The 12,902-nt window shown below is 42.0% G+C and overlaps 1 protein-coding gene across 1 annotated transcript; it reads right to left on the bottom strand.

Annotated features, from left to right (window-relative positions):
- Positions 1 to 6,222: 6,222 nt before the first annotated feature.
- LOC146639171 (uncharacterized) lies at positions 6,223 to 9,106 on the bottom strand. Its single transcript, XM_085350986.1, has 4 exons — positions 8,854 to 9,106; positions 8,605 to 8,760; positions 7,163 to 7,252; positions 6,223 to 6,540 (listed from the first exon to the last, which is right to left on the bottom strand). Exons 1-4 carry the CDS (start codon positions 9,019 to 9,021, stop codon positions 6,223 to 6,225), a joined length of 732 nt encoding a protein of 243 aa, XP_085207112.1. The 5' UTR covers positions 9,022 to 9,106.
- Positions 9,107 to 12,902: the final 3,796 nt, after the last annotated feature.

The following is a 12,902-nucleotide window of genomic DNA, read 5'->3' as shown; positions in this document are numbered from 1 at the left end:
AAGCAGACAAAAAATTCAAATATCAATCACCTGGATAATCTGTTGAGAAAGAAAAAAGAAAAAACAAGCAGAAGAAAAAAAAGAGCAACATAATAAACAACATCATGATGATATATGGGAATATAACAGTAAATACTAAATATTAAACATTATTGTGCAGCACGTAAGATCGACAGCGCACAGTGTGCTTTGAGGTAGGAGCCAAAAAGGGTGTACTTTGTGTGTGTGAGCACCCGTGTGTACACCTGTGAGCATGAGCGCGCTTGTATTAAAAGGTTCCTTCATGTAATGATCTGCTAGAGGGTGTGGGGGGGCCACAGCCCCATCCTCCACGGCATGAAGCAGATCACAACTCCAGACATCCAGAGGCCCTTAGAACACAAGAGACCAAGGAATACCAACAGAGGGGCAGCCGCGCCACTATCCCAGAAAGAGCTGAGTAGAGTCCCAGTTGAGGGGTCACTCAGCAGCCGCGGAGCAGAAGCCAGGGGGGGGTTGCAGTGACGTGCTCGTGAGCTCCGCCGGCAGCCAGCTGTGCCAGAGTGACCGAGCCTCAGGCCGAGAGGCCGAGGGCACAAAGAACCACCAACGCACCGATGTCTGAGGGCGTCTGCCACTGGCAGGGGAAGTGGTGGGGGGAGATAGACCTCCAAACCTTGGAGGACCTGAGATGTCCCCAGAGAGGTGGCGTCTGATACCCGACCTGACATATAGACACAGACAAACAGGCACACACAGATACAGACATCCATTCCCACCCTCATGCTCTCATATGCAATTACTCAACACTCACCCACATTCCAGACCCCAGTCGGACGGCCAACTCCTCCTCCTGGCCCCCCGCTCCAACAGGCAACAGAGAACGGGGGTGTGTGAAGACTCCAAACCTCCCTCCGTGGCTCACATGTAGTGTTGATGCATGTGTGTTCTAAGGTGCATTTAAAACCCAGGAGGGCATGGAGCTACGTGCCAGAGAGCAGCAGGTAAGCGCATAGCCCCTCCTGATTTCCCTCAATGTCTACGTGTGTTTAAAATTGAGATTGAGAGGTGGGCAACGACACCAGGGGTGAGGTGTACACCCTGATGGTCTTTTGGATTCCGTGTAGCGTGCCCACCCCCAAGGGACAGAGGGGGGGGATGCCTCCCCTGCACCCAGGTGACACACCTTTACCCCAGCAGCGCCGCCCGGCCCCACCGAGCCCGGGACAGCCCACCCGACCCCACCACAGAGAAAACTGCACCCACCCCGTCATCCACTCATGTTCCAGACTACACAAGACAATAGACGCCCAGGCTGAGATCTTCCTCCACCTCTCCTGTATCTCCCCCTCCTGCAGAGAGAGTTCCTGAAGAGAGGAGACCGCCTGCAAGATGTGACAGCCTCCCCCACCAGTTGAAGAGCCCCCCAGATGGCTTGATGCACTGGCGGCACCCTGCGCCAGGGCTGGGCCCCCATACACCCACCCGCCCACAACCCCAGCAACACACCAACCAGGACCCAAGCCCCCGAGGCCCAGCAAGGGCCCCAGCCCAGAGACGGAGCGCCCCCAGAACCTCACGCCCGTCCCGGACCCACCCAGGGGCAGCCAGTCTACCAGGTCAGTAACCCACGTCCGTCAGCACAGACCCTCCCCTAGCCCCGCTGCACGCAGCCACGAGGAAACCGTCACCTGAGAGCCAACAGAGCCCTTAACAGGCCATGACCGCTACCCCGGGTTGAGCCCCCCAAGGAAGATGCTCCTGGGGAACCCCCCGACGCCCTAAGCCTGTCCCTACCCCCACACCAATCACAACAGCGAAGGTGGGACCAAACTATGACCCCCCCCACCCCCACTAGGTGATGGAGCTGATCAAAGGAGCCCAGAGCAATTGATCTGATGTGGTGGCAGAGGCTGTATCACGACTAATGTAATCTAATAGATAATTTCTATATTGGTTAGAATTAAGATTGTTTTTATTTTTCCAGTTCATGAGGACTGTTTTCTTGGCTATGCATAGGGCAGTGAAAACCATATGGGCTATATTCTTTTCTGAAGTGACATTATCTAAGCTGCCCAACAAACACACTAAGGGGGAAGTTGGAATGTTACATTTCAGACACTTCGATAAGTCTTCACATATCTCGCGCCAAAACTTCTGAACTGGTGGACAGAACCAAAGAGCGTGGATATAATTGTGCGGTGTATTGGTTTGGCAGTGTGAGCAGTTGTTGGTAGAGGTAAAGCCCATCTTGAACATCTGATGACCTGTATAGTGCACTCTATGTAGTATTTTGTATTGAATTAATTGAAGACTGGGATTTCTAATTAAATGAAAGGTTTTTAAGCAAATCTGAGACCAGAAGTTTTGGTCTAAGTTAACTGATAAATCCGCTTCCCATTTTGCAATAGGCAGTGATAGAGAAGAAAGTCTTTTATTAGCAGGTGAAGAGAATTCAGTATAGCCACGGGAGACCAAAAACTAATTGCTATAGCCGGTTAGGTACAGTGCGACAATACTCCTCAGGAAAATCCAGCCGCTGGTTACGTAGCTGGTCCATGGAGTGAATGATATCCTGCCGGAGTTCTGAGGGAGCAAGTGCTGCTGGGTCCATTGTATGGTTGCGTCGTTTTTTTCATGAAACGGTTGTGGCAGGCAGGATGTAGGACCCAGAATGCAGGACACTCAGAAGGAGGAATAAACGCAAGGAGGCTGCTTTATTGCAGTGGAAAAACTTACACAAGAAAATACTTGCAAAACAGAAAACTAGAAAGTGGGAACTGAAAACAAAACACTGAGAAAGCAGGAAACTATCCCGGAGATCTCAGAGAGAAATACACACAGCATGTGGGGACGATGCCACACTATCCAGCTTACTTAGTTTGTATCAGCTTGTTCAAAAAGCTGAAAAACACAGTTCATTTGAGTTCAATTAGAAAACCTGAGTTTAGTCCACTTAATATTTTTAATTAAGCACAAGGTTGTACAATGTGTACATGTTCTTATATCCATCACATACAGATGCCCTTTGAGAGTGACATGGTTGGTGAGAAGAAACCTCCAGGGTGGAAAACAGGGAGTAGAAGGAGAGTGTATTAGGGAGGGAGACGTTCTAATGTTAGCCCTCCATCTCATTCGCCTGCTTTCCCTGCTTTAGCATCACTGCTGAGGAGAGAGAGAGAGGAAATTTCTCCATTGCAGAGGCAGTCAGGCAGAGGACAGCAGAGCGGAGGAATAAATCAGCCACAGTCTGGTCTCTGGTGACCACCCGCGGCAAGGGAATAGTGCAGAGAGAGAGAGTGTCAGCAAGGGCTCGGACTACAGACAAATAATGTGCTTCCACTGTATGTCCCTCTCCACCCAGCACCAGCGTGCTAAATCTGCCTTCACTCATTTAATGTCATACAATCCCACCCCTCCAATGAACCCGGCCGTGTCCACGCCACCCTCCACCTCCTCTGACGAATTAGAATTACCTCGACTCTATCTCCCAGCTAAACAGTGTCTGATTTGGCAAATGGTCAAAGTGGCCATTATCTGAAAGCAGAGAGGCCAAAACACGATGAGCCTGAGGAGAAGATCAGCAAGGTGGAGGATGATGAAGGCATAGAGAAATGGGCAACAGATTATCCCTTTTATAAGTTAAAGATGCTGTATAACTAAACTGAGGACAAAGAAATACTGTGAGAACTAATACTATGGAGTGTTTTCTATGTATTCTAGGTCTGCAGTAAAGACTGGCATCAGATGGTTAAAGGTACAAAACTGTTTTTGCAGAATGAATAAAAAGTCCAATAAATTCCTGATGAAATTCAATTCAATTCAATTTTATTTATATAGCACTAAATTACAACAGCAGTCACCTCAAGGCGCTTTATAATGTAAGGTAGACCCTACAATAATACATTCAGAGAAAAACACAACAATCATATGACCGACTATGAGCAAGCACTTTGGCAACAGTGGGAAGGAAAAACTCCCTTTTAACAGGAAGAAACTTCTGGCAGAACCAGGCTCAGGGAGGGGCAGGGCCATCTGCTGCGACAGGTTGGGGTGAGAGAAAGAAGACAGGAAGATGGAATAACAGCAGTATAACAAGTATGTGCATGTTTTAGTGCAGTGGTGTAGTAATACTTATGCCACTGATAACTTTGAGGGTGAGCAGATAACTGCAAGAAACCAATTCAAATGAGAGAAATATAGGTTACTTCACCTGTTTTTGTTCTTTTTTTATTTCAACAATTTCTCAATTTCAGTCTAAAAGCATTTCTTATTATCGTCATCTGACTGAAAAAAACATTTTTGAAGTCATAGTATGAATAAAAGCAGTCTTTTGGAGATTTCAAAGGATTCAACTGTGGGTGTTACTCTGCCAGGTTTTAGTTTTATTCAGGCTGCTCTGCTCTGTGAGCCATCAGGGCAGGGCCATGGTTTTCCCTGAAACATAGGAAGGAAACAAAAAGGGAGAACACCAGCCCATGCTCACCGATAGGACACATTTAGTAATCCTTCCAATGATGTCTGAGTCCCAGTGATGGTTACCAGACCTGCAAATACCCCTACAAACACACACACACAATCCATTTTTTATTGTATTTGGGTCTGCAGCACTGTATTTCCTACCCTCTCTTAGCACCACACAGACACTGCACTCGAAAACAAAAATCCATATTATCGACCTTCCAGTGTCACCACAATTATTCTTTTGAAACAGCCATTGAAAACAAATTACATCTGCACTGCGTTTTCATCCGATTGCTCTGGGTGAACAATGCTTAGTGGCCAGGTTAGTCCGGCCTTCTCCGACCCCTCCCTGAAGGTTTGCTGTCCATACCGTAGAGTCGCTAATGACTGGGCTGTGTGGGTGTGTTAGCCATGAATCTGTTTTTACAGTCACCATACGAGGACATGAATTTATTATAGGATCAAGAAATTAAACAAAAATCCTTCAGAATAACACCAAAAATTTTCACTGCACCTAAGAGGGTGTGTGTGTGTGTGTGTGTGTGTGTGTAAGCAGCCTTTTGCTGTGTGATCTTATTCAGTGTTAGCGATTTCTTTCTACATATGTTTTTTCCCATATGCAGTATGGATTTAATATTGCTGATCTTCAGCATAATTGGCTGTGTTCTGGCTGGTTAAATTTACCATCAAATATTATAGAAGCAACAATAATTTGAACCCATAGAAAATATTTACAAAACCCTCATTTGCATTTCAAAACTAAGGTCAGGACTTCCTAAGTAGGTGCAGTTACATTTGTGACCAAAAGTAGTGGATTCTTATTTTAGTGTACATTCGCTGTCAGAGTGCCAAACTTGGTGAGAACATATATGATTCATATATGATTTATATATGAATCAATATGATGTTTAGGAGTGTTTGGAGATGGTGGGCATTTACCCACTCGGCACTGTAACCCCAACATGCCGTAACTCGCCTCATAACCTCAGCACGTCGGAGCAGTACACTGAAAAAAAATTGGAGTGACATTTACTTAAAAAAAGCTAGGCAACTTTTTCCACACAGAAAGTGCTTGTAATCTTTACTCGGGCTATTTCTAAGTAATATTTACTTACTAGAACCATCTATTTTTTATGTGAAATACACAAGCAAATTGCACTGGCAATACTCATCTATAGGTTGTAACTTTTACTCAGAATACCATTGCATCCAATTACAAAACCCAAGTGAACATTGCTGATATTTCTTTGTGTTTCTTACTCATCTTTTCTTTGTTATATTCTACGTAATTATTAAGTAATATTTATTATGAATGTACTAGTTAATATTAATCGAATTGAATAAATATTCTTATTATTCTATTAGATAATAAATCAATATTTTCCAAAAAAAATATTTGCAGCTTAAGAGACACTTTTATTTCACAGTTGAAATGACATAGATATATTTAAAATATCTACATAACATTATAACCACAAAAAACATGGCCTTAGAACTTCTTGATTGCAATTTTCAAAACAGAGCATATACACATATACAAAAAACAAAACAAAACATGCTATTCAAAAACTCAGTGTGCACTGTCCCCTTTCTTCTAATCAACTTTCAGAACACATACATCAACTCTGTCCATTAACAGTTGCAATCACTACCTTTGCAGACATTCTCAGAACGTTCAGGACAGAAAGAACTTTGAACATTTGAAATTACTGTCAGAAAACAGACAAAATGCAAACAAATTAATTGTGCTGGACAAAAGCACAAATAACACTGGAACACTCACGCTAAAAGTTTCTTGTGGAGAGACTGGACCTTTGGTGACATTTTAAGGATGTCAAGCTCAAGAAACAGCTTCTGAAATACCTCAAATGTATATTTCAGTTTCAGTGGGTAACTTAAGTTGACAGCATAGATGACACCCATGAGCAGGAGGCAAGCGTTTGTCACACTTCCGCAGTCCTCCAGAATTTCTGTCCCCTCAATGATGACCGACACGTTCACAGGATCTTGGTTTTCCTGTGCCACATTGGGATGGATTACGATGATCTTCATCATGTGATTACTGCAGTCCTCTTTCAATGCTTCTTGGCTGACGTCCTCCTGTAAAAACAAACAAACCACAATTAGAAATAACTAGAATAGATTCCAAGTAAAAGAAAAGGTTAAGAGAAAAATAAAATGTAAAAATAAAAAAAAGAGGTATACTCAATTTAGTATACTCAAATCAAACAATATTCATATGGCACTTTTCATACGTAAAGTTACAGAACGTGCTTCACAGAGGCTGACCCTGAGACAAAGAAAATCACTTTTGGGGGCCATCCAGCCTGGAGCTGTCCATGGGACGGCACGCTTGTTGGTAGACCAGAACCATTAAATCATTAAAATAGGTTATAAAGGTATAATCAAATTAAATACTCTTTTGCTCATAAAATAAAGTTAATAAGTGATCGTTAAAAAGTCAGAAAAAAACCAGACAAAAGGCAAGTTAAAGTTTAAGGCAGATAAGATAAAGATTAAATATGATTTAAAAAATAAAGGGTAAGAGCATAAAGATTTAAGAAATTAGTTAAAAGCCTGATTGAAAATATTAATCTTGAGTCTTTTTTAAAAAACATCACGAGTGTAGAGAATCTTTGACCTTCAATATATCATCACAAGTGAAGACCAGATTATAAGGTTAGACAATTTTAATACAGTCATTATAATCATCAGATACCTGATGGTCTTTGATCAGCTCCTCTCCACTCTCTCCAAGATACTCAACTAAGCAACGAATGATAATGTCCCTTCTGCCATCGACATGATGCTATTAAACCCAAAAAGAAAATTTATTGCAGAAAATACACAACATAACATATGTAACATACATACATAACAGCACATACAGATGTAAACAGAAAGTTACTCATGGAGAATGTAAGCCTGCAGCTACATTCTAACGTTGTGAAGTGTACAACTTAACATGAATTTCTCAACAATGTGTGTTAAGACAAGAGTACAGTGCATGTCATGATCTGTGGGTCCAGAAACTGTCTCTGCCCAGTGAGGAAAGTTTTCTGCCTCATCACTGGACATGCAAATGAATTTTTTGCAACATATCAGTACCTCCTATCACAATATTAACCAGTCAAGGACAGGAATTCCCACACACAAGAGTAATATTTTGGGAAATAAATGTATTGGAGTCTATGGGCAGCAGGAAGGGATCTCGCTGCACTCAGAGGGTCACTTTGAAAATTCTGTAAATTTCTCTGCTTTTGAGCGCATATTAAGGGAGAGATGACAGGTTTGTATACACTTGTAGAGACAATCATGTGCATAAATTGTTAATTGTGGCCACAGTGTCAGGATCAGGAGAACAGTTTCAGCCAACACAGACACTGATCAGATAAAGGACAAGTTTGTTATTTTAAACTTAAAGCTTTGTTTTCAGATTGTTTATGATGAAATCGAATGATTTTGATTGAAATTTGGACACATGCTGCTGGCCCGAGCTTTTTTGGTTTCTGTGGTAGCACACCCCCACCCCCACAATGGCTTCATAGGTGCACTGGAACAATCCTTCCTAAAACGCATAAAACTGTCGTTTACAAAGACGTGAAACTCACCGAGTGGTCAGGAGTGTTCACTGATATGTTCACACAAAAATCGCTGCAAAAGATACTTTCCAACTGGTTTTTATTGTAGTTTTTGTCCAACTACATTGACTTGTATTAGATGTGCTGTGATGTACGGTATTAGTCCGCCAATATTCTATTCTATTATTCAAGCTCTCGGCGGAAGAATGTACAGGTGTAAGGCGTTTGAAAAAAAATAGGTCCAGTTTTACAACAAATGGTAAAACACCTGTTGGAAAGCATTTTTGCAACGATTTGTGTGTGAACCTATCAGTGAACACCCCTGACCACTCGGTGAGTTTCACGTATGAAGCCATTGTGGAGGTGGGGGTGTGCTACCACAGAAACCAAAAAAGCTTGGGCCAGCAGCATGTGTCCAAATTTCAATCAAAATCGTTCGATTTCATCATAAACAATCTGAAAACAAAGCTTTAAGTTTAAAATAACAAACTTGTCCTTTAAATAAGAGTGATACATTCTCAGTGTGTATGACCTCATCTTTTCCATTAGATTATGTAATTAAAATAATTTAAAATTTTACCTTATTCAGTGAGTCCAACATTGGTTTTATTTTGGTCCCTGCAGTCCCGCCCTTCCTTCGAAATATCGCCAGGAGTTTGGTGGTGTACCTGTCCAATCTGGACAAAAACGTTCGCTCCAGATGAATTGTGGTTATTCGCTTAAACTCCTCTTTGATCTGAAATGAGAGATAAAACACAAAATCATATCAAAGATGACTCACGAGATCTCATATACACTTAGTTGCTGCATGAACAAGAACTGGATTTACCTGATTTTCACAGAACAGAGAAGGCCACCTCTCTAAGAGGTCTTGGATTGCGGGGCAATCCTTGACAACCTCTTTTCTTCTCATAGCGAAAGACTTCTCCATTTTCTCATTAATTGCCCTCTCATTGTTCTTCTTCTTCATTTCCTTCAGCAAATCTAGTCTCTCCATCTCTAAGGTTTCCTCAGTCTCACCGAATGGCAGTGGTGGCAGATAGTTGACTTCAGCTTTTTTGGCCCTTTTAAAGCCTTTAAGTGAACCCTCTTCACTGGAGCATCATCTCTTCAGTGTGTTCACCTCGAGCTCTGGAATGGCTAATTGGCGACCTCTTAACTTTGCCCTGTAGTTGCCCATTTTATACTTTATCCTCCGTTGCCAACCATATAGGCCATTAAAAGACCCTGGCTCTTTGAGGCATGGGTATTTTGCTACCAAGGCTTCAGCAACAGCTAAAATCTGGACACCAGTTGGATATGCTGTGAAGCCAAATATAGTCTCTGCAAGCTTCTCAAGAATGCTACTAGTTACGCTTGGGTTGTTCAAAAGTGTGCCATCATTTTCATAAGCTTGCTTTCCTGCTTCCAGTGCAAGGTCTATATCATAAGAGAAGTCTGGTATTTCAAACTTAAATGGCCATGGCTTAGACCTGTAGGATGGTCCACTCTCATCTGGGGAGGACAACAGGATTGTGTCGCATACAGATGAGGAGGAGCTTGCTTCTGTAGATAGTGGAACTGGAGATTCAACTTCTGACATGTCCACAGTAGTGAGACTTAAGATTACTGGTTCAGTTTTTACTACTTTGAGGTTAGCTTTATCTTGTACTTCCTCAATCGAGGTCAAAGTGAAGAACTGACCATCGAAATCCATGTCCTGGTACATAACAGTGAATGGTCCTGTAATATCAAATGTCTCTCGAAGAACATCATTGAGGTCCTGAAGTGTGCTTGGGATGCCTGCAGGTAAAAGTAGTTTGTGGACATCATCCTCCCCAAAAATTATCCGCAGTTTCGCTGAGGGTGCCATATGAACAGGAAGAAGCTGCAACAACAGATGAGAAATACAGACATTTATTCACAAGCTTCTCTCCTCACATTTCAAAAGGATAGGCAAATGTGGTGCTTTAAAGTTGTCAGGCGTCTTCCTGCAAGGGTGTATGAAGCCAAAGGATAAAAATCTTTAAGCTCTCTTTGCTCAAGTAACTGCACACTCCCTGTGTTCTCCAGCTCATAACTCCTCAGATGTTCATTGTACCATGTACTTTGTTGTCTCACGAAAAAAGTCAGTTTGTTACAAATCACCATTATCTGTAACACTTCAGAAAAGTCAGGCAGTCCTGCAGTGGAACCACAACACAACAACATTCCCACTGCATAGTTGGTGCCTAAACTGCACACATTATTGGCAACATGCACAGCTGTAACAGCAGGGAATCTGCATTTCACCAGGTCTTTTAGATCATCTTTAAGCACATCTAAAGAGACCTCTGTTGTTTTTGTGACTGCAAGTGATGGTTTGACAGAATGTGATTGATGATATGCAACCATGAGCTGGTGCTTATTTGCAAGAGACAGCAAAATATTCCTGAAACAACCAGTGTGTCTGACTACCTTCTTGAAAAAGCTGTGTTTGGCCTCGAATCTCATTGTCCAGAGGGCAGCTAGGGGGCTAAATTCCCGAATGAGCTGAGGATAGTGCTCAAGGAAATGGTGCTTGGGAATGAGCTTATGTTGGGGGAAAACATCAAGGAATCTGCTTCGGTGTTCTGAAATGATGCTGTCAAGATAGCAAATGCTTTCTTCAGTATGGGCTCGAGACATGACAAGGTCCACAATGTCTTTCAGTGTCATCAGCATCTGCCATACAGGCTCTTGTTGGGGTACTTTTAAACCTATAATCAGAGGCAAAAGACGTAATAAGCACCAATTTTCATGTGCGTTGCCCCCTACTGATTTTCGAGTCGAAAAGTTAGCAGGAATGAGATGAGGGCGATTTGTTTTATCACTCCACTTGTATGGGAAATTGGAAATGGCATCATTCAGTTCCATGAGAGAAAAATATTTTTTCTTGATCAAGTTATCAAATGCCAAAGCCAGTTCCACTGGAACAATGCCCTCCAGCAGATCATGTAAAACATCTGGAGGGTAACCAGATGTAACATGAAAATGCTCAAGTTTTTCTGACAATGCACACTGTTTTTTTACACCATAACAATGAGGGTGATCTGGACTAGACACAACTGTCTGTACATGCAGTGTATGTTGATCTTTGGTTCTTTGATGAAAAGACCCAGATCTCACTTCATTGGACTGAAACTTGGATCGCTCCCCAACACAAAACCGGCAGATGTATGACCCTGCAAAGCTTTCGACAAATCCTGCCACAGAGTGCGCCCCCAAATTATCTGCCACCACACTGACCACAGTCCCTTTAATGGCTTTCCCTAACGCTGGAACAAAAAGACCATCTTTCTCCAAGCTTTGGATATCTGTTAACAGTGGCTCTAAAACTCGCTGGAATCCAAACTGCTTGGTGTCTTCAGCCTTACACAGAATTGCAAGGTAGATTGATGTCAATGTGGAACGTAACTGCACCGGAATGTTTCCCAACACCCAATAGACAGCTGTGACTTTGTGCTTTTTTCGAGATGTCCCAAGAGGATTACATACCTCAAAGTCATCAACGTACAGGATGAGACTCACTCTGTTCTCCTCTACAGAGAAAAACTTGTTGTTTTGATAGTGAGATCCATCACGAAATGTCTGGTACTTAAAGTCATTTTCAGTTTTTTTTTCACCTTCAAATGTGTTTTCTTGAAACGACTTACTTAGGACCTGCACCAAGGAGGGCAATATTGGGACATACTGGAAGGTTTTGCCCTTTTTTTTTTATCAAGTATGTGTTCTTCTGGTTCAACAACTGAAAAATGCTTCTTCATAAATTCTCTTCTCTTGTAATAAGTAGTGAAAGGGCCACCTGTCCCCAAGGCAGTACTTATAGGGTGTGTCTCACAAATATTTTTCACTAAATCTGAGATAATGGCTGGATCCAGATCACAGTTATGGCTTTTCAAGGTGGACACCACCACATCTCTTAAAAGTGGACCAGATGCAGAGGTGGATATAAACTGAAGCTCATCTACTATTTCATCAATGCATTTGTTTGGGACATTGAACATGCTTTCTAACTTTAAAAATAGATGGCCAAATTTCTCTTTTATATCTTGAGACAACTCCTGTGGTTCCCCATCCCAAAGCTCTAAGCTCTCTTCCACACAGGTCTCATCCTGAGCAAACATGGGTTCATTAGGTTTGCTTTTTAATACTTCAGTTTTAAAATCCTCAAGGGTGTGTGACTGGTGTTTTCTGTGTCTATGTGTAGCAAAGGTGGAATAAATATTTGTACTGAAGTTGCAGTTTTTGAAGACACATGCAACTACTTCAAACTTCCTTAAGTGGTTGTTAAGATGCTCAAAATACTGCTTCTCTGAATTAAAAAAAAACAGAGCAGCAAAGTAGACAAGTAAATGAAAGAGGTCCACTTTGTGTGACCATCTTCACATGGTGTCGAGACAAATGGGTCTTAAGGGCATTAAATGTTTTAAACGAGCAAGGGCAATCAGTGTGAAGACAAGGGAACGACTGGCTGCGACCACCATTTCCATGCTTTAGTCTGTAGTGTTTTAACAATCCCAACCTCTTCTCTGACTCAAAGCTACATATCTTGCACATCCATCTCATGTTGTGGCACCTTAAACAGACAAATTATGTGACAAGTTAAACCTAATCGTTACTAATTTGATCTTACCTTGTGGAGTTTAAACTAGCAGTCAGAAGGTCCTATGTTCTGTAAAAAAAAAAAAAAAAAAAAAGGTTATCTATATGCTTTTCAACTAATTTCTAGTAACTCAAGGATGCACACTGATTTTTTTTAAATCTTTTTACGGTTAGTTCGGTGGCAAATTTAAAACAGGTCAATATGAAGACTTGAGTGAAATCGAGTGCGTATATCGTTTTTTGTTTTGTTATTTTTCAAAATACACCTCATGGCAG

This window comes from Diplotaxodon limnothrissa, linkage group LG1 (genome assembly GCF_057381915.1).
Source record: "Diplotaxodon limnothrissa isolate DT_005_m linkage group LG1, D_limnothrissa_male_GT1.1, whole genome shotgun sequence".
NCBI classification, from domain to species: domain Eukaryota; kingdom Metazoa; phylum Chordata; class Actinopteri; order Cichliformes; family Cichlidae; genus Diplotaxodon; species Diplotaxodon limnothrissa.
This window is presented reverse-complemented; position numbering and strand designations above follow the sequence as displayed.